This window comes from Littorina saxatilis, linkage group LG3 (genome assembly GCF_037325665.1).
Source record: "Littorina saxatilis isolate snail1 linkage group LG3, US_GU_Lsax_2.0, whole genome shotgun sequence".
Lineage (NCBI taxonomy): Eukaryota > Metazoa > Mollusca > Gastropoda > Littorinimorpha > Littorinidae > Littorina > Littorina saxatilis.
The window spans coordinates 68,657,433-68,683,957 of record NC_090247.1 but is presented as its reverse complement, the minus strand read 5'-3'; the positions used below and the strand labels follow the sequence as shown (position 1 = coordinate 68,683,957).

Sequence of the window (26,525 nt, the reverse complement as noted above, 5' to 3'; positions counted from 1 at the left end):
GAGATACGGACGGACGGACGGACGGATTATTCGATACGGACAGACAGACAGACAGACAGACAGGAAACGAACCTGGTAAAGCAAAACCACCATTATTTGTGTTGACTGGTCACTGTGGTCACTCAGGCATTTCTCCGGGGACGAGAATCGCATCACGCTGGCCGGCATGTCCGCAGGAGCGGTCAGCGCCTCCCTCCTCTCCCTCTCCCCCCTGTCACGTGACCTCTTTCGTCACGTGGTCCAGCTGAGCGGCTCGGCCAGCAGTCCGTGGGGTCGGCTGTCGTCTGCTCACGCTCTGCGTGCCGCTCAGGTCAGTGGACATTATTTTCTCATAGCTTGACTATAACTGGAAGTCGACTATAACCGGATGGCGACTATATTTCTATTCTGATAGACACGTGGGGGAATTCGAGGGTTGTGATTGGTTAGTCTCACACAGCCTATTTCGGCGATTATTCGATATTTCTACAGAACTCTTTCACTATCGTGTATATTTTACAACAACAAAACAGACTTTCTTTTTAACGTTATTGTTCAATCGAAGACATGTCATTCTTCTTCCCAATGCTTGCCAACGCTAAAGATGATTGCTAGGTGACTCTAACCGGAAGGTGACTCTAACCGGAAGGTGACCCTAACCGGAAGGCGACTCTAACCGGAAGGTGACTCTTACCGGTAGGCGACTATAACCGGAAGTTGACTATAAGCGGAAGGTGACTCTAACCGGAAGGCGACTATAACCGGAAGTTGACTATAACCGGAAGTTGACTCTAACCGGAAGGTGACTCTAACCGGAAGGTGACTCTAATCGGAAGGCAACTATAACCGGAAGGTGACTCTAACCCAAAGGCGACTATAGCCGGAAGTTGACTATAAGCGGAAGGTATCTAGAACCCGAAGGCGAATTTAGCCGGAAGGCGAATATAACCGGAAGGCAACAGAGTCAAGACTGATGTGCTCTAGAAAAGGCATTTAGGAACCTACACTAACAAGATCGCGCGAGCTTGCATTCAAAGTTAGCTTAGGCAACGAAGGTTCGATGACGTCATCCAATAGTCACATCACAGAAGGAAATGTACACAGGCTGAACGTAGCCCATTTTAGCTCGACTTATTAGACAGAGAGTCTTGAAGAGAATGATAATAACAAAGTTTTTAACAGAGTGCAGACCTCAATGATCGGGAGAACGCACAATTTATTGTTTTACCGGAAGTAGCTTTCGATAATGGGACAGACAACTCCCGTAAACCCTTCAAGGCTTACTTCCCTTCTTTGTTGCCATTAGTTTCATGGCTGACGAACAGATGTTACTTACGTTCACATGCAGCTATCGAAGCACGTTCAGCAAACCAAATTATAAGACATACACGTAAGATATCAGGTGCTCTACTGTCATCTGCTCTTCATACTTCATTATTTTGCACGTAAAATATTAAATATTACATAAACGAAAAGTAACAGCTGTTCCGAAGTTCGTCAGCCATGAAACTAATGGCAACAAAGAAGGCAAGTAAGCCTTGAAGGGTTTACGGGAGTTGTCTGCCCCATTATCGAAAGCTACTTCCGGTTATAACCATCAGAAAACACTAAATTGGGAGTTTTCACGATCATTGAGGTCTGCACTCTGTTAAAAACTTTGTTATTATCATTCTCTTCAAGACTCTCTGTCTAATAAGTCGAGCTAAAATGGGCTACGTGTACATTTCCTTCTGTGATGTGACTATTGGATGACGTCATCGAACCTTCGTTGCCTAAGCTAACTTTGAATGCAAGCTCGCGCCATCTTGTTAGCGTAGGTTCCTAAATGTAGAAAAGGTTACCAACCGGGTGTGAACCTGCCGCGGGGTCGAATAGGTTGAAAGGGAGGTTTGTTTGTTATTTCAACCTATCCGACCCCGGGGCTGACTCCCACACGATTGGTAACATTCTCGTGCAAATCAGTGCACAGAGCGATACGCTAATGATGACAGGCTATGTCGACTTTTTTTCCCCCCCGCACCATTTTCAAATTCTGTGGTCGCGAACATCGTTTGAATCGAGCCGTCGGAGGCAAATTCAGCACCACGTAGGTCACGGGAATTGAATTGCAAAGACCTCGTCATTAACATCATCATCATAATCATCAACATCAGCGTCAGCATCATTATCATCATCGTCATCATCCTCATCATCAGCATCATTATCATCATCATCACAACTGCACCATTCAGACAGACAGACAGACAGACAGACACACACACACACACACACACACACACACACACACACACACACACACACACACACACACACATATCAACCCTCTACCCCTTACACACACACACATAATGCACACATTTTTGACACAGTATACTTCCAACAAACTTTCTCCATAAAGCAAACACTCACACGCGCACAATCGCGTCCAGCGGCCGTGACCTCATTTCGCTGCACGTTCAACGCTCAGCACGTGCGCTATCAACGATCATATCTACTCCTTGCATCTCAGCAGGGTCTTGTTTAACAGCTAACAATCTACACAGTTCATTCTCAAAATATAGATGTGAAAACATTGCGGCGCTCTAGGCCTCAGCCAAGCTTTGTGATCTGGGAGGCGTTCAGTGGGGAAGTTTTTTGGCGAATGGAACCTTTCAGAAGTTCAAAGGACGTTCGCCATGATGTAATTTAGACACACCTGCGATGATTTGCTGGAAAATGCACCGTAAAGGCGGTCCTTAAATTGAGCCCTAAGTCGACTTCGCGAAGTCTTTTGACCAAAATCTAAGTGCTAAAGCTTCGTGCGGACAGCTTCATCGTCGAAGCATAATTGTGACCCTCCACCACGAAATGAGTCGCATGTCACCTTTGCATGATTTTCATATTTTTACATTTTCCTAAAGAGTTTTTTTATGCTCTAGGGGAGACCGGGGCTAGTCCGCCTACTTTTATGCTTTTGGTAGCATAACTGGCGAGTTTGATGAACTAGAAGACTGATTTTGTATTTTACATCAAGACAAATGTGTAGCTGATATCAATGTGCAGACAGTTTTTATGTGCGCATGAACATTTGTTGTACATACTGCCTTAAGTAGACCTACCCTAACGTAGGCGAACTTGCCCCAAGTCGGGGTAAGTCCGCCTACAGGGTGGGGCAAGTCCGCCGCTCTCATCCCATAGTAGGTACAAGTCAGTGGGCAAGCTTTATACACACACGCACGCACGCACACACAGTCAGTCAAACAAGCACCCGATCAGTGGGAAAGCTTTTTTAATTCCCTTCAATATTTAGGTTCAAAAATGCCAATGACAAAATACAAAAGAATGTCGAAAGAATGTAACACAAATCGGCGTCAGTCTTTTTTAGACATGAATCTGCAATCTTTACCATCGAGAATAGATGGAGTCACCATCAGAGTCACAGTTATGGCAGATGTAAACTGGACTGTTTCCCACACCTGCACATTCTTCATGGCGGACTTGCCCCATGACAAATAGGCGGACTTGCCCCCGCACGGGCAGGCAACTCTAGTGCCAGATAGCGAGCACAACATGGGAAGGAAGAAGCAAAACTTTCGTCAGAACTCGACCTTAATTAACGCACTTTCACTCGACACCAAGACTAAGTATTTGTTCTCAGAGGTAATGCATCAAAACCTAAGTCAACCGCTATGCATTCATGTTACAAAAATGAAGAAAAACACTTTTTGTGATCTGTACTCACGATATATGGGCGCGCAACCTCTGAACTTCTGCAGGATATGGCGGGAAGTAGGGACACCATTCTCACATGGTGTGAAAGACTAAAAGGTGGCAAACGTAAGAATAAACAGACAAAGACGGATGTGCCCCGGGGGCGGACTAGCCCCGGTCTCCCCTATCCAGTGGTGAAAACCGTTTTAGAAAAGAGCGAAAACTGTTTGAGTTATAAGCCTGTGACTAAGGTGACCCTCACACTGTTACTAGACACCCACCGGACTTATATTATGCCTAGCGCAGAACCGCGCGAGGTGACATGCGACTCATTTCGTGGTGGAGGGTCACAATTCGCGTAGTCGACTTCGCCCAATTAATGACTCGACAGCCGGCTTTTAAAGCTATGTTCATGAAATGTATTCGGCGACCAGTTGTAGTGCGACTCTTCAGTGTCAGAAACTGACCCGAATCGGTTGATTGTGATATTTGTGTCGGACAATAATTATAACGCACTTGTGTTCCACGTGCAGAGACTAGGTCAGCGACTGGGCTGTCACTCCAAGGACCACAACATCAGCACGCAGGCCCTGGTCACGTGTCTGCGGGGTCAGAGGTTAGACCGCCTGGTGACGTCAAGTCACGTGCTCTTCCCCCGCCAGGTGGCGCTCTCGTTGGTGGACTACGCGTGGGGCCCTGTGAGGGATGGAATGATGGTGACGGATCTGGACACGGCCACACCCTTTGCAGGGCCTCTCTTGGCCGGACTGGTCAACAATGAGGGCAACACCCTGACCAGCTGGACGGTAAAAACAAGAACAATTCTTTATTTAACGAGGGTAATAGAGTAAGCAGTGATCTGCTTTTTAACAACTGGCCCTCGCCCTATAGAGGGACTAGTCTAAAATGGCTACGGAATAAACATGTAAAGAAAACTACTGCTACATGATTATGAATAAAATGAAGTATGAACATATCATAAATTTACATACAATACATTGCTTAAAGGCACAGTAAGCCTCCCGTAAACCATCACAGATACGGTCAGGCTTTTACACACAGTACAAACACCCTTTCATTTAAACACTCACCGATTGAGAACATCCTAGGTGCCCTCCGTAAAGAGCGAACAATTTTCAAAGAATTTATTTTTGCGTGGTTTATCTTACCCCTGAGCCATCGTGAACCCGTGTGATCCAGTTTCCCTTTTTCACAATGTAGTCGTCATTTGGATGCGACTCGATGTGAGATTATCTACAATAGCACGTTTTTATGCACGAAACAAACGGCTGTGGTTCACAAGAACTCTAGCGATGGCTTTTGACTGTTGAGAGGAACGGCGATATGCCGCATAAACCGTCGTCTGCTACGACCCTTGCGTGACCCTGCTTCCGGGCTTTTCTTTTTTCAAACTTTCACAACTTCGAATTGCACTGATCTTGTCTTGATGAAAAAAGAATTCTTTTGTGATTAAAGAATGTTTGTGTAACAAGCTAGATTTTAAAAGTTAGGTCTAGGGCAAAAACGCACCACGGTCCAAAAACATTCTGATAATCATCGATCCACGGCTATCGCCAGTTTAAGGGAAGTAACTCATTTTTGACCTGAGTTCAGGATGGGTCCAAAAAGTGTTCGAGACAATCTGCAAAATTAATTCTTTAAAAATTGCTCGCTCTTTACGTAGGGCACCTAGGATGTTCCCGTTTGGTGAGCGTTCAAATGGAAGGGTGTTTGTACTGTGTGTAAAAGCCTGACAGTATCTGTGATGGTTTACGGGAGGCTTACTGTCCGGGCGTGATTTCCGGGATATTCATAACAGCCGTCCAGAACCAAAACGAGGCGCCATTGTTGTAAAGGGCCAAGTCCACAAAAATAAATTCTTTGAAAATTTCTCACGCTCGACAGAAAGCAGCCAGGATGTTCCCGTTCGGTGAGCGTTTAAATGGAAGTATGCTTGTACTGTATGTAGACGCTCGGGGAGCTCTGTGATGGTTTACGGGAGGCTTACTGTGCCTTTAAATGAAATATGTGAGTTCATTTGACGTGAGTAAAGTATTATATAGTAGATTGTATTGTAAACGCCATGCCCATTAACATACACTGCATTAAAAAAAATCAGTTTAAACCCCCCCGGTTAAAAAGCACCGGTTGTGGGTTTTAAGAGAGAGAGAGAGAGAGAGAGAGAGAGAGAGAGAGAGAGAGAGAGAGAGAGAGAGAGAGAGAGAGAGAGAGAGAGAGAGAGAGAGAGAGAGAAAACTGTGACAGAGAAATCTAAAAGAGAGACAGAGAGACCGGAGAGAGAATTAGAGAGGGAGAGAGAGAGAAGAGGGGGGGGGGGGGGGTGGGGGAAGAAAGAGAGGGAGCGAGAAAAAGAGAGCGTGAGAGAAAGAGAGGGTGAGAGAGAGAGAGTGAGGGAAAGAGAGAGCGAGGGAAAGAGAGAGCGAGGGAAAGAGAGAGAGAGGTATGACGAAAATGTGAACAGTGAAATAGGCCAGAACATGCCTTGACCAGTGCATCAAGGCATATTCAATCTGTATGATGATTCCAACTGAGATGATTGTTTTGTTTATTTGAATTCATTTTGGGTTTCACAAACTTGGTTTTTTTCATCCCAGGTACCCAGAATATCCAGATACATATTGGACATCGACGAACTCATAACGCAACGGACATTCCACCAACAGCAGTTCCTACCAACACTGCTGAAACAGGCCTACCCCGACCTCGTGCAGCTAGCCTACCCGACCAAGAATGAGGTCAACACGGACACCTACACCCAACTCCCCTACTCCCAGGCTTTGAGCAGTCTGGAGTGTGCTTACCTTGATGGCAAGGACGAGTCCACTGGACAGAGAGTGGGGGAGAGAGAGGTGTGGGACGTGTTCGGGGACCAAGCCTTCGTGCTGGGCACGGTGAGGTACCTCAGGCAGTTCTGCGTGTACCAGTCCAGCTTCCTGTACTATTTCGACCATCAGGTGAGACGTGGGTTTATTGACGAATTCGGGAAATAACTCTGTCGTTTTTACATTCAGTCAAGTTATGACTGAAAGTTTTAACAAGAGCGAAGAGCGAGGTTTGTCTCCCGATGTATGTGTGTGTGTATGTGTGTGTGTGTGTGTGTGTGTGTGTGTGTTTGTGTGTGTGTGTGTGTGTGTGTATGTGTGTGTGTGTGTGTGTGTGTGTGTGTGTTTGTGTGTGTGTGTGTGTGTGTGTGAAAAGCATTTCTAAAAAACTACCGAACGGATTGTTATAATGATTGGTACAGACCTTTTTGAGAGCATTTGCTACAAACATTTTTCGCCGATTTTTTTCTTCTCAAGTTGTGGGCTGAAGAAGAGTTGCTTTCCCGTGTGTTTCCATAGAAAGAGACCGAGGCAAGCGACACCTAACTTTGTAGGCTTGCCTCAGTGTTTCTATGGAAACAAGGGAAAGCAACTGTTCCACAACTCATAGTAAACACTTGACAGAGTTATTTCCGAACATCGTCTGTTCGGGAAACAACTATGTCTGGGTTTCCATTGGCTGCGGAAGAGTTGTTATGGGGGCCAGGACGCCCCCATTTTATACGGATAGTTTCGAGGTTGACCATGGGCAGCGCCATTTTGTTGTGAAATACGTCATCAGTTTGTGTACACAGGAAGTTGTGACATCCGTCACCCAATGGGAGGGGTGAAGGCAACATTGTTCATCAGTAGAAAGTTGTGAAATCCGTCACCCTATGGGAGGGGTGAAGGCAAAATTGGTCATCACTGAGTTTGTGTAACACAGGAAGTTGTGACATACGTCACCCTATGGGAGGGGTGACAGCAAAATTGTTCAACAAAAGCATCATAGGCCGAACTGTGCAGGGTTAACCGCAACAAACTCAAACCATTCACACTACTCTGCATTTGAGTGACTTATATACCAACATTTTTATGTCTTATTTTCAGCCGACAGGTGTAGGAAAAATCATGATCCAAACTGTTATTTATTTTCTAATTTAACATTTGTTTTACAAATTTGACCATGGTCTTTCAAACATACAGTGACATTAAACATTGTTATGTTAAAAAAAAAGAAGAAAAAGAAAAGCTTTTGTGCACAAATCAGAAAATACATTGTACATTTTACCTACAGGCCAAACAAGAGATCCAAGCAAGTTGCACTGATCTAAAAATATATTTTTAGATCAATGGCAAGTTGTCAAAAACAGGCGCTTGCATTTGGATGTGTCCAATGATAGTAGGTTTGGTTGTGATCAATCAGAATAATGTAGGAATAAAAATGTATGACAGTTTGGTATGATGACATGTAATTCACATATGCTGAAATATAAAATCATACATCATATAATATTAATATGGCTGTTGCCATGACCATGAACCCCAAGAAAGGTTTAATGTTATGTAAATCAAAATACCAAAATCAAGCACCTATTAATCTGGTCTACGGTGCGGGAAGATTGAGGCCTTCGTAAACGTTCAACGTTGGCCAATAATGATTTTAACAATGTTGTGTCGTTTTGTATTATGTTGTATTTTGTTGATCAATTGATAAATATGTCTTCCCAACATATTACAAATCAAACAGAAATAAAGTCTTAGAGAACTACAATAATTATTGTTGCCGTCAAAACCTTGCAAGGCCTCAACCGTTCTCACGAGATCAGTTACATTCTCTCTCTCTCTCTCTCTCTCTCTCTCTCTCTCTCTCTCTCTCTCTCTCTCTCTCTCTCTCTCTCTCTCTCTCTCTCTCTCTCTCTCTCTCTCTCTCTCTCTGTATGTATGTCTTTGTCTCCCTCTGAGTCTCTCCGCTTCTGTCTTTCTATGTCTGTCTATGTGTGTGTGTGTGTGTGTCTCTCTCTCTCTCCTCTCTCTCTCTCTCTCGCTCTCGCTTTCTCTCTCTCTCATCTGACTCTTGGCACACAGGTCAAAGCAGAGGTTAACTTGAGTGCACGTGTACCTAGGAGGGGGGTGATTTCTTGAATTAGCTGAGAGCGGAAGGAAATCGCTCACCTTCCACGTCCAAAACGTAGTGATATTGACACGCCAGATTAGTGCGGTAGCGTATTGTGGGGAAGCAGGAAAGCGCGCTTTTCTGCCGGTATTCTTGTTAACTTCGCAATTTCCGGAAAACATCCACTTTCACTTTGAGACTGTTCTGTTTACATTCGACACTATCAAAACCACTTTGCAATACTGAAATAATTTTTTCTGTGTTCGAAAGCTACAGCCAATCGTTATTATGTCCCCTTAGGTACAGTTTTATAACATTATTGGCACATGTAAACAATAGGAATTAATTAATGAACGCTACGAAAAGGGCAGCCTTTAACCTCCCTGTTGTCACTCAGCATTTTTTATTTTTTATTATTCTCACCCACACTTTCAGCACTTCCCCCCACCTGCCCTCCCTATCTCAGATGTAATTTGTAAATGACGTTTTCAGCCTTCAATCCACTATTTAACATAGTAAGTCAAGCTTTTCAAACCTTATTAATAATTGCTTTGATGTTTTGCTGATGTTCAGTTTATTATTTAATAAAGATCTCATGGTTCAAAATTTCATATTGTTTTTTTCAAAAACGTGCGTGTGTTCCATTTCAAACTAACCTCACTGATGTGAACTCCATTATTACTGTCACATCTGTTTTACAAATTACACCCATAATCCAAACCAACGCGCAAACACACACACACACACCACAACTACACACTCGTTTCCATTAGCCAACGCTCGTCACAACACTGTCAGTCTCAAGTCTAAATAATAATAGTATAAATCATAACTAATTTTCTTCACATCATCATAGACATAATGTTGCTTCACATGTTCTTTGTACAATCGTTGGTTTTCACAATAAATATTGCATTACTGTAATTGTCTTCTTTTTCTTTAACAATATCTTTCCAAAAACAAAACTCAAAGACCACACAAGCTATTGCAACCTACTCCTATCTCTGGTCTCTCTTCCTGGGTACAATTGTACCTAAGACTTACATTCAAATGCTTACATTTCCATGCTACCCACATTGTCAAAATACCAATAATTATTCAAAACAAATGTTAACTACTACCTAACTTCATTTCAGACCCACACCCATTATTATACACACATTTCACATTTAAACCATTAGTCGGCCCCCTGTCGATATTTATCGACTAAGTTCCTTGTATTTCTTGAAGGTTAGGCAAGCTGGCTTTATAGACGCCCAGTGGGAAGTACGAGTGGAGACACGCAGTTGGTAAGCTTATTATGGGATGTCAAATAATTGTATTCCTTGAAGATGAGGCAAGCATCTAGAGGAACTTGGGCCCCAGACCCCCCACCAGCCCAGCCCCAGTACCCCATCTTGAACACGCGGCCAGTACAACTGGCCTTGACACGGAACGATTCAAGGGGGGCAATCTCAGTCATCTGAAAGAGGGAAATCCAAACGCAATCCGCCTTGTTCGATTTTATGGGCTTGGACGATAGAGAAAAATAAGAAAAGCAAAAGCTGGAGTCCAGTCTGGACGAAACTGCTGTCAAGAACGCAGAATTGATTTTTTCTGAGTTTTTTTAGCCGTAAGCGCCATGTTTATCGGAGCAGGAAACTCTTCTCGAGTGAGGCCCCTTTGTTGGTTTCACTGCGGCCGCATGTTGTGAATAGCAGTTATGAGAAATTCGAAATGAGAAATGGCGCTTACGGCTAAAAAAAAAACCTCAGAAAAAATCAATTCTGCGTTCTTGACAGCAGTTTCGTCCAGACTGGACTCCAGCTTTTGCTTTTCTTATTTTTCTCTATCGTCCAAGCCCATAAAATCGAACAAGGCGGATTGCGTTTGGATTTCCCTCTTTCAGATGACTGAGATTGCCCCCTTTGAATCGTTCCGTGTCAAGGCCAGTTGTACTGGCCGCGTGTTCAAGATGCCAGTACCCCTGCCTCACTGATTTTGGACTGAAGCCCCTTAAGCTTAAACCGAGAGAACACACACTCCGGAAACTCGAATGTCCAACACGTGATGCAGGGATCTTTCAGTGTTCTATAGTTAAAAGCGAGATCACGTGCTATACATCACGAGATAATGAGCGCGTGACGAGATAAGAAGTAATGACGTCACGATTACCGCAATTAAGTGATTTATAGGCTTTGTCAGTGGCCTTGCAAAACTGTTGAATTTTTCTTTCTTGTTTTTGTCTCGAGTCAAAGTACAGCTTTGTAAAAATTGCAAGCATGGACTGAACGATATTATTTGTTTGTTTGCTTGGTTGCCTTTTAAGGGCTATTTCCCAAAGAGCTGACAATACAGAACTATAAAAATGTGAGAGAAATGATGACACTGACACGAATAAAAATGAACACGCGAGAGATGATATCTTAGTTGTCAGGGCACTTAGAGGTTTTCTGATCCGAAAATAACTGTCCTCTCCGCGAACCAAGTAATTATGATGACTGAAAAATGCCTACGAAAAATAGATTAGCTCGGTGTATGGGTTTTGTTGTTGTTATTATCTGTTTGTTTGCTCTTTACGTTCGTCAAATTGATATTTTTGGAATTATAGTACATGTACATTTATCTCTGCCGTCTAGTTAGGGACATAGCTCAGACGGGAGCGTGTCTGGATTAAATACAACAATAACAACACAACACCACCACAACAACAACACCACCACCACCACCACAACAACAACACCACCACAACAACAACAACAACAACACTTCCCAAGTGTTGGCATGGCGGGGGATTTGTTTCTCAGAGTAAACTTTGTACAGACCCTCAGTTATATACTGCTTATCATAATTATAAGGCAGATGCGTTTTGGTGCAAACCTTTTTATTGAGTCTGTTATTTTTCTTGTTTAAACTAGTTATAGGGATACCAAGGACATATATTCCTCTACCGTATGCAACAAAAAGATTGATTGTACATAAAGTGGAGTGAAAAACACAAACACCACGGAAAAAAGCAACCCAATTCTGTATAATAATAATAATAATAATAATAATAATAATAATAATAATAATAATAATAATAATAATAATAATAAATGAGCATTTATATAGTGCAACATCATAACTTTACAATTATGCTCTTTGCGCTTGACACATTTAAAATTAAAACACAGTTATACAAGCATTTACATCTACATTCATAGTCAACAACGCTTAATTAAAAGCATACACCATCACACATACATTACAAAAAATTCGTCCACTAACTAAGTAATAAAAACATGAATAAAATAGGTAGTGAAAACAAGGAAATACCAGCTGAATACCCTTAATCAAACAAAACATGCTATCAACAATACTGAAAACAGCCCTAGATGTTTATATACATTATCACATTATCACTAAAACAACAAATACACTACATGTAGCCTTCTGATGGATTGAGAAAACAAAATCAGGGGTTGTATTTCTTGAAGAGGTGTGTTTTAAGTGCTCGTTTGAATGCTTGGGGTGACTGAGAGTGGCGGATGTGAAAGGGGAGAGGATTCCATTGTCTGGGTGCGCAGAAAGTGAAAGTGCGTTGTCCGTATGTTTTAGTTTTGGTGTGTGAAATGGAAAGGATGCGACAGTCAGAAGAGGCACGGAGTTGTCTTGCTGGAGAATAGACGGTGAGGAGTTCAGAGAAGTAAGCAGGAGACGAGCCAGAAAAGAAGTTAAAGCAGAGGGTGGACAATGCGGGCTTGAATAGGTAACCAGTGCAGTGTGCGAAGAAGTGGTGTTGCGTGATCTCGTATTCGTGCTTTGAGAATGAGGCGTGCTGCCGAGTTTTGGACTTTTTGTAGTTTATGTAGGAGGTACAGAGGACAGCCAGAGAGAAGAGAGTTGCAGTGGTCAAGTTTAGAAAGAACAAAGGCACAGACAAGAGTGTTAGTTGTTTGAGAGGAGAGTGTGTGGCGAATGGTGCTGATCTTACGAAGCTCAAAATAAGCTGCTCTACAGACTAAAGATATATGTTTGTTAAGGGTCATGTCAGATGAAAGGGTGAATCCAAGGTTTCTAGCTGATGGTGAGAAAAGAATGTCGGTGTTGCCTACTTGAACAGAAACAGGTTGGGGAGAGGGAAATGTAGTGTTCTTCTTTTTGCACAGTAAGACTTCAGTCTTATCATCATTCAGCAGACGGGCGCAGTGGCGTGGTGGTAAGACGTCGGCCTCCTAATCCGGAGGTCTTGAGTTCGAATCCCGGTCGCTGCCGCCTGGTGGGTTCAGAGTGGAGATTTTTTCGATCTCCCAGGTCAACTTATGTGCAGACCTGCTAGGGACTTAACCCCCTTCGTGTGTACACACAAGCACACGACCAAGTGCGCACGGAAAAGATCCTGTAATCCATGTCAGAGTTCGGTGGGTTAAAGAAACACGAAAATACCCAGCATTCCTCCCCCGAAATCGGCGTATGCTGCCTGAATAGCGGGGTAAAAACGGTCATACACGTACAACTCCACTTGTGCTTAAAACATGAGTGAACGTGGGAGTCTAAGCCCATGAACGAAGAAGAAGATCATTCAGCCGGCTTTAAGTTTGTTATCGACCATCCAAGATTTAACATCAGTGATGCATGTCTGAATGGTCTGGATGGCGGAATGTGTCTCTGCAGGGGGACTGGATTTATGCAAAAGACTGATTTAAGACAGAATGGTTTTGAATCAGTGTGGAGAGGGGCTTAGTGTACATGATGAAAAGGATGGGACCGAGTACTGAACCTTGAGGAACGCCGAAAGAAAGTGGGGCTGAAGCAGACATGGGTGGACTGGGTGGCCGAATGGTAACGCACTTGCGCTCGGAAGCGAGAGGTTGCGAGTTCGACCCTGGGTCAGGGCGTCAGCAATTTTCTCCCCCCTTTCCTAACCTAGGTGGTGGGTTCAAGTGCTAGTCTTTCGGATGAGACGAAAAACCGAGGTCCCTTCGTGTACACTACATTGGGGTGTGCACGTTAAAGATCCCACGATTGACAAAAGGGTCTTTCCTGGCAAAATTGTATAGGCATAGATAAAAAATGTCCACCAAAATACCCGTGTGACTTGGAATAATAGGCCGTGAAAAGTAGGATATGCGCCGAAATGGCTGCGATCTGCTGGCCGATGTGAATGCGTGATGTATTGTGTAAAAAAAAATTCCATCTCACACGGCATAAATAAATCCCTGCTGCTTGAATATGTGCGCGATATAAATTGCATAAAATAGAAATTAAAAATAAAAATAAATCCCTGCGCTTAGAACTGTACCCACGGAATACGCGCGATATAAGCCTCATATTGATTGATTGATTGATTGAGACATCTGGCCATCGACAAGCACAGCCTGAGTCCTGCCAATGAGATAGGACTCAAGCCATGCTAGCGCTGGACCGGAGATGCCGTACAGAGTCTGAAGTCTATGGAGAAGCGTGACATGGTCAATCGTGTAGAACGCTGCAGAAAGGTCAAGTAGGGTAAGCACTGACACATCACCACCATCCAGAGCGGACAGAATGTCACTGATTACTTTAAGTAGGGCTGTTTCAGTTCAGTGAGAAGGCCGATAAGCGGACTGAGAATGCGAGATCAAATCATGGGTGTTCAAATATGACAACAGCTGCTTCAAAACTGCCTTTTCAAAAACTTTGGACAAGAATGATAAATTAGACACTATCTCATTTAAAACCAACCTATTTTAGGAATAATTATCCCTTCTAGTTCTATATCTGTTTTAAACTAAAACGACCTTATGACAACGATCTGCACCCACACGCATCCGCCTAGGGTGGTGTAAAGTAGACAGAACAAAGCAAAAGTGCCAGGGCTTGAAAAACACGAATAGACGCCATTCTGATAATCATCGGTCCACGCTCTCGCTCAGTGTCTCTGACAGGATGGATCATTAGGCCAAAAAAAAAAAAAATAGGTGTGGTTACGGTAACATAGCCAAAAAAAATAGGGTAGGTAGGTAGGCAATCACTTTTTTTTTTTTAAACTTTTTTTTCTAATGTGTACAAATTAAACCTAGTACTTGACAGGGAAATAAGTGTGCGACACGGGCGCTTTCGCTTTCATTGCGTTTTTTGCACTCGTTTTTTTTTTTTTTTTTTTTGTGTGTGACAAATGTAATAAAAAGTTATAGGCCGATCGGCCCCTAAAAATAGGGTAGGTCGGGTTACCGTAACCACACCTATTTTTTTTTAGGCCTTACTACGCGCATTAAAGGAAAACTATCAAAATAAGAATACAGAGTTATCTCCCATATGTTTTTCGCTAATGTTTCTGATAACAGACGAAAGACGAACGTGATTGTAGAATGGCCGACTTCGGCAGTGATCTCTGTTCTGTTCTTCACAGTTATGATAAAGACATCGTTCTAAGGTCAAAACAAGTCGACATTTTGAGCCTGCTGTGGGAAGGAGACCGTGATATTGTTGCATCACTCCCAACTGGTTACGGAAAAAGTCGTCCGCTCCGTAGCCATTTTGTTATAATTACGTGACAAAGTTGATTATCACGTGACACTTTTAGTTGCCATATTTAGAGTTGTTTGCACAGTAAATACATCCGCCAAAGATAGCTCGCTTGAAAGTGTCTAACATAACAATTCCTTTCTAAATTTAAAAATTACACAACACCATGAAAAATCGTTATCGACGATCGCGAATCTGCTTATATCAATAACACATTACGAAAAGCTCTAAATATGTAAACAATCGATTTCCTCTCCAGAGAAGGACAACAAAGGCATCCTGTCAGGGATAAATGAGACCCGAAGGGAACTTAACTCATTTTGACCTGAGTTCAGGATGGAATAGACGCATGCAGAAAAAGACTGTGTAGCTCGAATGGACGCCACACAAAGGTAGGCAGTCCAGATGCCAAGTCAAGTAAGCTTATGCCTACTCTAAGAAACCAAGAGGCCTTGACGCTCAAAAATAAAGATAACAACAGGCCGGGGATATATAGAGAATACTACATGGCTTGCTGTGTCGTCAGTACAGATTTATACGAGTTGTTTTTTAAAATATTTAACTGCGAGCGAAAGCGAGCTGTTCACTATTGGAAAAAGCAACGAGTGTAAATCTGGTACGACACAGCAAGCCATGTAGTATTCTGTTTATCCCACATACTGTACTTACATGTATTTTACTGAAAATGTCTTGCAGTCGAGGCAGCTAAATTGAAGACGCTTGTTTTGGAACCTCGATCTTTTCTAAAGCCTCCTGCAATCTATTACGTCAAAGCAAAGAAACGTCACTCTGAAAGTGTGGCGTGACGTTTTAGTTCTAAAGATTCATCGAGGGTAATTAGCGCAATTTTTGTTTCTATAGTGACGTTTGTCTCGGTGACTTTGGCATCATAAGCAGTGGAAAAACAGGTCCCTGCCAGACTTGCTTGACATGACCTCATTTACATGATATACACACATGTGATTTCAACGATTATTATCTCACGGCCGGTGTCTTTCTCACGTACGTAGGATAAAGCTCGGTGCGTAACGACGCTTGCTTCAGAACCATTTGTCGCTATCGGCGTGGGTTCGGCAAAGAATTTATTTCCCAGAGTCGACTCTGTGCAGACTCTCTTCGGTGTCCGAACACCCCCGTGTGCACGCATGCGCACTATAATGATCCCAAGCTCACAGCGAAAGTCTCAGGGCTTGGAAACATGAATACGCGCATGCACGAAAAAGAAACACAAAATATTAGTTGGCGCCGTACTGCGGTGTGCCAGCTGACTTTCTCCAGTGAGAAAGCATCCCTAATTTCCATGGGGGTAACCTCACAGAAAATATAATTATGAAATCTTATCCTTATCCGTTTTTAGAGCGATGACGTCCCTTTGTGGAAGTAGCACGATCTAGATGTGGTACTTTTTAGCAGGTATACGGGAACGTGTACGACTGTTACGTCATCAAATCTAGTTTTTACGTCACGCGCTTGCCAAGATCTGCAGTCTTGGTGGGAGCAAAACAAAGTATGATTTGGAACATTGGAGAAAAAAAGTGTGTCACGGGTGACGCAATATCTACAGGTACGCGTACAGGTCTTTGCTACACGTTCGATCATCTATATAGAACACTGACACTGTTATATCTTGTGATTAGCGTACTGTCTTACACTATTAGTAATGATTCTCATAATTCTGATTTTGCAGACGATAAGACCCGGAGTGGTAGGAATGGGTCACACAGACGACCTGGCCTATCTGTTTGGCTTCAACTCCACCATTGCAAGCATTGTGGGCTTTGATGGTCACGTGACAGACCTTGACCTTCGCCTTGCACGTGACTTCCGGCAACTTTTCTACAACTTCATAAAAACAGGGTGAGAATGGCGGCGATGAATCTCTTTAGTGCATGATTTTAATTTTAATTAGAATTATGTTTCTGCACTGAGTGGTATCAATGTTGGGTACGACTTCAATTTCTTGTACTGAGTGCGCCCTTCAAACATACCTAGGCGTCTCTTTTGATCGAGACTGGTGAGATACAGTTCCTTAATTGACCCGTGTATGCGTGAGTCCATCCATAACGTCAAAAAATAAATGCCAATCTTTTGTGTGTGTGTGGGGGGGGGGGGGGGGGGTGGTGTTACTGCAGAAACTCTTGTTTTATTTGATATACCATTTTGGTATGTATCCAAGTGGAGAGATGGTTGTGGAGAGATGGTTGTGGAGAGATGGTTGTGGAGAGATGGTTGTGGAGAGATGGTTGTGGAGAGATGGTTGTGGAGAGATGGTTGTATCCCTCGTACAAGCTTGGACAGATCTGAGATGTAGAGCTGAATCGCTTACACGGAAACACAGTGCCTTTAAAGGCATAGAAAGCTGATGAATATACACGCTAATTGCTTTACCCAGAGCTGGAGACAGACTAAATTAAGTTCCCTGCAAAATATTGTGGTCTAGGAGCCCTTAAATGTTGAGATATTTGAATTTTTATTTTGATCTAGATGGTCCTATTTATAGATTTGGCAACACATGTAACGTTGATGCAAGGGAGCTAACACCGCGGCTTTGTTGACATCCTCACTTTTTCAGAGGCTAGAACAAGCTGTAATGCATGTATTATGGTCAGCGCATGGTGACATATCGTCATTATTATGGGGGCGAGGACGCCCCCATTCTATACGGATAGTTTCGAGGTTGACCATGGGCAGCGCCATTTTGTTGTGAAATACGTCATCAGTTTGTGTACACAGGAAGTTGTGACATCCGTCACCCTATGGGAGGGGTGACGTCAAAATTGTTCATCTGTAGAAAGTTGTGAAATCCGTCACCCTATGGGAGGGGTGACGTCAAAATTGGTCATCACAGAGTTTGTGTAACACAGGAAGTTGTGAAATACGTCACCCTATGGGAGGGGTGACGTCAAAATTGTTCAACAAAAACATGATATGTCGCTTTGTGCAGGGTCAACTGCAACAAACTCAAACCGAGCCATTCATACCTATCTGTATTTGAGTGACTTATATACCCGACATTTTTATTTCTTATTTTTAGCACAGGTGTAGGAAAAATCATGAACCAAAATGTTATTTATTTTCTAATTTAACATTTTTTTTACAAATATGACCATGGTCTTTTAAACATACAGTGACATTAAACATTGTTATGTTAAAAAAAAGAAAAAAGAAAAAAAGCTTTTGTGCACAAATCAGAAAATACATTGTACATTTTACCTACAGGCCAAACCGTGAGTGTCTGTGGCAAAGCCCGACCCAGGAAATTGCACTGATCTAAATTGTCAAGAACAGGCGCTTGCATTTGGATGTGTCCAATGATAGTAGGTTTGGTTGTGATCAATCAGAATAATGTAGGAATAAAAATGTATGACAGTTTAGTATGATGACATGTAATTCACATATGCTGAAATATGATATTATACATCATGTAATATTATTATGGCTGTTGCCATGACCATGAAACCCAACAAAGGTTTAATGTAATGTAATTCAAAATACCAAAACCGAGCACCTATTAATCTCGTCTTTGCGCGTGAAGATTGAGGCCGTCTGCCAGTAGCGGTTAGGTCATACAGTGGAACCCCTCTCTAGCGACCTTTAAAATGTTGACAAAAATCGGTCCTTGTGGAGGGGGGTCCTTACAGAGGGAGGGGGGCGGAGTCAGGGGGCCACAAAGAAAGTCAGATTTAAAAAAAAAAGAAAACAGAGAAGTTTGAGTTGCTGACGACCGTTCCCTCTGAAAGCAAACTGCTTCGATTTCATGTTTGTCCTTGGTGTCCACCAGTTCTGGTGCATGTACTACCCTGGCCAAGTTTCCTCTCAAGACATCAAAGAGACCGCCCCAGTATACTCTACAGCCTCTGGGCGAACCACCTCTCATAGCTAAAACTGGGTCAATGACCCCTGGGAAGAAGGTCAGTGTCTATAAAATTTTACTCCTAGGCCTGCGGCCAGGGGGGGGGGGGGGGGAGTATACCGGTACCATTTGAGAATCAGACCAAATGAGAATTGAACCATTTGAGAACATCCTTTTTTTTCAATCACTACATCGAAGGCCTGCGGCCCGGGGTTCACATGGGTTGGTTTGTTTGTTTGTTTCAAACCCACACCCATATACACACATTTCCCATTTAAACCATTTGTCGGCCCCCTGTCGATATTTATCGACTAAGTTCCTTGTATGGTCTTATGGTGCGTTTGACATCGATTGTGGGCAAACTACACTTTGTAAACACGGGAGTGCGTTAGTATGCCTTTAAATCAGATTCTTTGTGGCAGTGATCCCAACAGTCCAGATCGACCAACAAACTGGCCGCTGTGGCCGCCCCACACATCCAAGGGAGCTGACTACCTACTCGTGTCTCCCGCGCCGAGAGTTCTCTCCCATCTCAAGGCGTACAAAATGGCGTTGTGGACGGAAGAAGTGCCACACGTGCTGTCTTCCCCGGGAAACGCTTCTGTCGTGTGGCAGTGTCTGACGTCAAACGAATCATTCAGTGTGAGGTGTAGCTCTTGCTTGGTCGTTTTCTTGTTGATGATTATGATTTGAGTAATGTTGAACTTCAGCGTTGTTAATTCATAGCGGCTCACAATTCACTAAGAGGCATTTAAGCCTCCAAGTTTGCAGGACCTGCCCTTGTAAGCATAACAAGTCATTTTTAGATACCTTTCAAGTCAGAGGAACTGTACGAATGCATTTTGTTACCGGCCATACGATTTAGAAGGAAAGGCTGTCTTTTCGAAGGAGGGGAGGCAGATCTGTTCAACCAGTATGTTGATGAGGGGAGGCAACTATTTCCGACTCTGTCGATATTACGTATGCATTTTCTCGTCCTTTTTGTCGATCAAATGACCACATTAATTGATTCTGCTTAAGTTTGGAGCTCTACCCGTCAATTCATTTCACGATAAATATTCTTTAGCTTGATTACAGGGACTCAAAAATGATGCCACTGGCTTGTGAGAGCTCTATGAATTTACAACGCTAAAGTTCAAGATTACCATGTTTTCTGAAAGTAAGACTGCGGCGAACGTAATTACAGGTATTAGATCACATTTTGGGGGGTTGAAGTCAGGACCCAGAGAAACTGTGCTGTGACGTTGAGCCAGCAAAGACTTGACTGATTTGGTGTACTGCATTTGCATAGTTAGTCTGGCCCGTTGAAATTGGTGGGTCACTGGACTTGTGATCGTTTCGGGACAGGGATACGGGTCATCTTTATGTGGTGAATCAGAGAAGTATCCATGCCCCACCCCCTGTCACGTACAAAACCTCGGTTATTCTGCCAGAAATGCAGGTCCGGGCTGAAGTTAACCTAAACACGCGCACATCTGGTTAGCGCGACTCAGTCTTGTTGCTGTTAGCTTTCCACTGGGAGGAAGTGACCCGAATTTCCCAGCAATGGGATAATAGAGTAATGAACAATAAAGTCAATTTAAAGGGAACAAATCTTTGACGTCTGCTTAATACAGTTTTGGGGAATGAAACCTAACTGTAATAGACGATGTCAGTCAGATGGCTAGGCTGTTCTCGGACGATAAGGCAATCCCTCCACTTGCATACATAGCTACACTCAACTGTCTGGGTGCTCTCCGTCTGTTAGAGTAGAACTATTTTGAAGAATCAATATCTTGGAGGGCGCAAGTGGTTATTTGTGAAAATAATTCATCAAACAATTTTCTCTCTGCATAGGGAGCTGCAGTCAAGGTGTTGATTTCTTAGTATGTGCCCAAGTAGAGGGATGTTCTTATCACATGTAAGGCCAACAAAAAAAAGTTGTATGTTTCTGGTCACCCGACCCTACTTAGTTTTTTTCCGCCGACCCTAGACTTTTTTTTATATTGCATTTGTAAAAAAACAAAAAACAAAAACAAAGCGTCAAAACGAAAGTAACAGACGGTAGACGACACAAGGGGGATAACCCCGCATCCCTTTTGTCTCATTTGTTTTGTAATGTGTTATCTTGCTCTTTGTATAGTACCGTAAGTCCAGTCTCTTTGCGTCACTGTATAGTTATTTTCTACCCTGACCAAAAAAACAAAACAAAAAAAACCCCTACCTACCTACCCTATTTATTGTAGCCATGTTACCAGAAACATACAATTTTTGTTGTTGCCAAAACACCTTGCCAGGTTTGAGATAGTGAGCTAAACTGTTTTCGCGAGAAAGACTTTGCATTTAAATTGTCGAGTAAGACAGTACTTTCAGAATATGACTTGGTCACAGCAGGAGGAAACATCATTCCTTTAAGCTTTTTATTGATCAATACAAATTGACCTTCAAGTTTTATTGAGAACCTACACGCGGCAAACGAAACAGTTGTAGAGATATCCTTTAAGTATATATTTTGTTTAATTTGGTGCGCGCGCGCGCGCGCGTGTGTGTGTGTGTGTGTGTGTGTGTGTGTGTGTGTGTGTGTGTGTGTGCGCACCCGCGCCGAGTGTTTTTTCGCGTGCATGTGCGTCTGTGTCCGTGCGCGCGCGTGAGTATGTGTGTGTGTCATATAAGCGTACGTTCTTGTTTCATTCTGTTTCCTTTACATTTAAATTGAAAAACTGATCTTTGATATATCAAGTATTTGCATGAATAATGAAACTGCGAAATGTCATTTTCTGTCATGTCTACAAGTAAAATTCGTGTGTGAGTGTGTGTGTGTGTGTGTGTGTGTGTGTGTGTGTGTGTGTGTGTGTGTGTGACCTTGTTGTTTGTTGTTGCTATTATTGTGTGTTGTTTTGATAAACATCGACTAAGCTACAAGAGAGAATTATATCGCATTAGCAAATAAATGTACCAGTGCTGGTGATTCACCCCACATAGAACAAAAACACACACACACACACACACACACACACACACACACACACACACACACACACACACACATTCTACCTCTATCACGGACATAGGCACATACTCAGACACTCAGTGAGACAGACACACGCACTCACACATTGACACACACATTGACAAAGTAACTTTCTGTCACTCGCGAACACACACACACACACACACACACACACACACACACACACACACACACACACACACACACACACACACACACACACACACACACACACACACACACACACCGCAATCACAGTTATGCTGAACATTTCTCAAAATGCTTTATTATCTTTGCAAAAAACAGAACTGGGCAGTTACATTGGTTAATCCCGAGTCATCTGACAGTTAATCAAGGTAATGCCGATTATGCTAAAGTTATCAGTCGGTCGCGAAAAACACCAATAACGTCTTAGCTCTCAGCTCCAAACACCCAAACGCCCAGTGCCAAGGGCGGAGATTCAAATAAATTATAAGAGTTGATAATGCGAGAGTGGGCAAGAAGGTCGTATGGACTGCAGAGAGAGTTACGCTATCAGACCCTCCTGACTGAGCGCCATCAGGACGTCGGCAAGCAGAGTGGGTGATTCAGCAGATCTGGAACACATATATGATACACTATAGCATAGTGTACTATACATACGAGCTCGGCGTGTAATCTGTACACACTATAGCATAGTGTACAATACTTAGGTACTATACATTTGAGCTTGGCGTGTAATCTGTACACACTATAGCATAGTATAATATACTATGGCACATTAGGCTACTTTCGAATTCGGTGTGTACTGAATCTCCAAACACTATGGCATAGTGTACTACAGTGATGTACATTTTTCTAGCAGCCTTTAGGACAATTGTCCTGAAGACTGAAAATCAATAGGACATGCACAGTGTCCTGAGATTGCAATTTCAATAGGACAAAAACACGACTCGTCAAACCGCATTTAAAAAGATTCTTCCACCTTCCGCGACTGTCATGACTAGATACTCAAAGGATTGAATCACATTTCAAAGTTATTTGAACAGTTGTCGGGTTTTTTTCACTGCCCATCTGTCGACAATGTTTTTCAGGTAGGCATCTGACCGTTCTGCGGGTCCCTCAAGTTTTGCTTTCAGGATCATGTCCTGGGTTTTGACACACAATCGGTTTCTTCGAGCCGTACACACCAAGTTCTGTGCACTGAATCCTCTCTCAACGATTTATTGCTGAGCCAATGAATGCACTCGAGGCACCATATGGGTTCGGTTTTCTTTTTTTCTTCTTGATCCAACTTGAGGATAAATTAATTCAAAGAATCAGATCCCATATGGTGCCTCGTTCACTCAACAAACTGGTCACACGCAGTGCATACTTTCGCTTGGCAAAACCGAAACCAGCTTTCCTCACGCAGTGTTTACTTTCGCTTGGCAAAACCGAAACAAGCTTTCCTCTTGAAAATTGAACAGTCCGCATGCCCGCTTCATTGTCAAAAACGATCGGACCCTTGACCACTTCTTCTGTAGGTTAATCGGACCTGTGTCCTGCTGGGGTTAAAGCTATAGGTCCTGGGGAAATTGGATCGGTCAGAGACCGGAGACCGACTAAAATGTACATCACTGGTACTATACTAAGGTACTATACCTTCGCACTCAGTGTGTGTCATCTCTAAACAGTATAGCATAGTGTGCCTTACCCAGGCACACCGCATCACGACAAGCGCCGTTATGGACTGTCTGTCAGTTGGATTTAAGGGTATACCATTCCGATACATGCATAAACCTGGCGGTTATCTCATGATAGATGTTCTTTGCCCTCACCCAGACAAACTTCGTTCTCCGTAATTATTCTTTCAGTTGTCATTTTCTCGGCTGAAGAAGGGACATAATGTTAACATGACGCTATTATTCACGTTATGACGTCTTCTTGATGATATCGTTTCGTGGCACCGTGGCTATACGTTCAGAGTCGTCGTGTAACCTCAGCATACACACAAAAGCATAGTATATACTATACCATGGCACTATGCCTTCAAAATCGCCGTGTAACCTCTTCACACTATATTATAATAGTATACTATACTAATTCACTATACCTTCAAAATCGCCGTGTAACCTCAACACACAATAGCATAGTATACTATGGCATTATAACTTCGAACAGACAATATCATATAGTATACACTCTTCAAAAAAAGTTAAGGATCGGTTGAAAAAACGGATCTAATTATAAAAAACTGCCAAAAAATTAAACATCGACATAATAATTAAATTTATCCCCATAGCGCAGTTTTCTCAACTGGGTAGAGACCTGACTTGTTTTCATGCCAAAGTAAAATGGAAGCAATTTAAAAAAGAACATGTTAATCTGGCCCCTTTTTGGGAGGAGGCCCTAAAAGTGTGGACAGAGAATAACACCCACACAGAAATAGAGAACCCACTGTTGGTAACTGTCTGGAATAATAAAAACATTATGTATCGAAATAATGTGTTATTTTTTAAGAAATGGACTAAATGTGGGATCGCATTAGTTGGTGATATATGTGTTAATAACAGGCTGTTATCCCTAGAACAGATTAAAGTGAAAGTGGGTACTTATCCTTCACTGATGTTAGAGTATAATGTGGTAAAGACTGCTGTTACCTCGTTTATGAAAAGATATCCGGCGTATATGCTCATGCAATCCAATGAAAACAATGTTCTGCTTTTCGACCATAAAGAGTTATTTACAGCACGTTCTTATAGATTACATTTAATAAGTAAAACTGAACACAACCCTTGTTGTCTGAATTTCTGGATGCATAAGTTTAATATAGAAATAACTAAATGGCATTGGCTCATCGTAAGGAATGTATCTAAAGAATCAAGACTGAGAGAATTGCACTGGAAGATACTGCATAACATATATCCGACTAATATTTTGCTGTGTAAAATGGGAATTAGAATGAATAACAAATGCTCATTCTGTCCAGATAAGATTGATTTTGTGGAACATTTCTTTTATGAATGTTCTGCTATACATCCAATTTGGGAAAGAATAACCAATAAGGTATTTCAGCAGTATAATGTTAATATAAAAATTGATGTTCAAACATTACTGTTAGGTTACATGAAAACACCTGGTATGTCAAACAATTTAGTAAACTATATCAATTTACTTATTATTGTGGCAAAAATGTGTGTGGGAAAATTCAAATACGGGAAACCAATAGAAATTGTGTGCATGTTTAATTCAGAGTTAGATTTGCGACACATATAGACTGAGAATAATGGTAATTGTAAAATATTTTAATAAAATTGTCCATTGTTGGTATTTGTCCATGATAGAGGTGAAAAGATTAGGGCAAAAGAAGTAAATTTAAATGTGTGTGTTTTTAAAAAAAAAAATTTTTTTTAAACCCTATCTTTAAGCTGTTGATTTAAAAAATGTAAGAAAAAAGAAAGAGGGAGAAGGGAAAAAAAAAAAAAAAAAAAAAGGAAACTGAGCTGAACATTAGGAATAAATTTATGTTATGATTATTTTTATTTATTTATTTATTTAAACATATTAGTTTACTGATAAAGTTTGTTGATTTAAAAATGTACACATTTGACAGAGAAAAGAAAAGACCTATGAAGGTTTGCTCCAAGCCACACACAAAAAAACAAAAACAAAAAGGCAAAAAATAATTGTAGTAGCAAACCTGCATGCAACTGAGGTTAAAAAGAAAGAAAAAAAAAGACATACTAATTAAAAGATTAATGTGTTTGAATTAACAAATGAACAATGAGTCTTGACATAGAATTTTGTTTGGCAGGCAGAGTTATTTCCCTTTGTGGGACTTCTCAAAAGCTTCTGCATTTTGGAAGAAAAAGGGTGTTTTTTATTTGCGGAACGCATGCCAGGGCAAAAGGTTGTGATGCACGTGCTACAACAGGGTCCTGGCTATGAACATCGCTCACCAGCTTGTGTTTAAAGGTTGACACGCTGACACAATTATGCACAGTAGCAACATGCCCCCACGAAGAAAACTGAGCGATTTGGATAGAGGAAGGGCAATAGGATGGCTACAAGACGGTGTTGCTGCCAGGCAAGTGGCCCAGAGGCTTGCAGTGGCTCCCTCTGTCATCATCAGACTAAAACAGAGATTCCACGCAACTGGAAGAGTGCAGGAGCGACAACGTTCTGGTCGGCCCAGAGTCACCACACAAAGAGAGGATCGCTTCATTCAGAGGCAGGCCATGCAACAAAGAATGGTTATGGCAAACAACATAAGGCAACGCCTACAAGCTACCACCAACACTGTTGTTAGTGGTCAGACGATCCGAAACCGCTTACACAACTTTGGCTTGCGTGCAAGGCGTCCAGTCCGAGGAACAACCCTGACTGCTAATCACCGAGCCGCTCGCCGAGCCTGATGCACTCAACATGTGAGGTGGCACCGTCAGCAGTGGGCTCAGGTGTTGTTTACAGATGAGTCCCGCTTTTGCTTGGAACCTGCTGATGGTCGCATCCGTCAGTGTCAGTGCTTACCCTACTTGACCTTTCTCAGTGCAGCGTTCGACACGATTGACCATGTCACGCTTCTCCATAGACTTCAGACTCTGTACGGCATATCCGGTCCACCGCTAGCATGGCTTGAGTCCTATC

At 42.5% G+C, this 26,525-nt stretch overlaps 1 protein-coding gene across 2 annotated transcripts in view; it reads left to right on the top strand.

The window, feature by feature from the left end:
- Window positions 1–21,680, top strand: part of LOC138963086 (cholinesterase-like) — a 36,306-nt gene extending 14,626 nt beyond the window's left edge. For both annotated transcript variants that reach the window (XM_070335092.1, XM_070335091.1), the window contains 5 exons: window positions 127–310; window positions 4,203–4,475; window positions 6,285–6,644; window positions 16,763–16,932; window positions 19,351–21,680. In XM_070335092.1, coding sequence (XP_070191193.1) covers window positions 127–310; window positions 4,203–4,475; window positions 6,285–6,644; window positions 16,763–16,932; window positions 19,351–19,621 — 1,258 coding nt within the window. In that variant the 3' untranslated portion in view covers window positions 19,622–21,680. The remainder of the gene's footprint in view (window positions 1–126; window positions 311–4,202; window positions 4,476–6,284; window positions 6,645–16,762; window positions 16,933–19,350) is intronic.
- The last annotated feature ends 4,845 nt before the right edge of the window (window positions 21,681–26,525 follow it).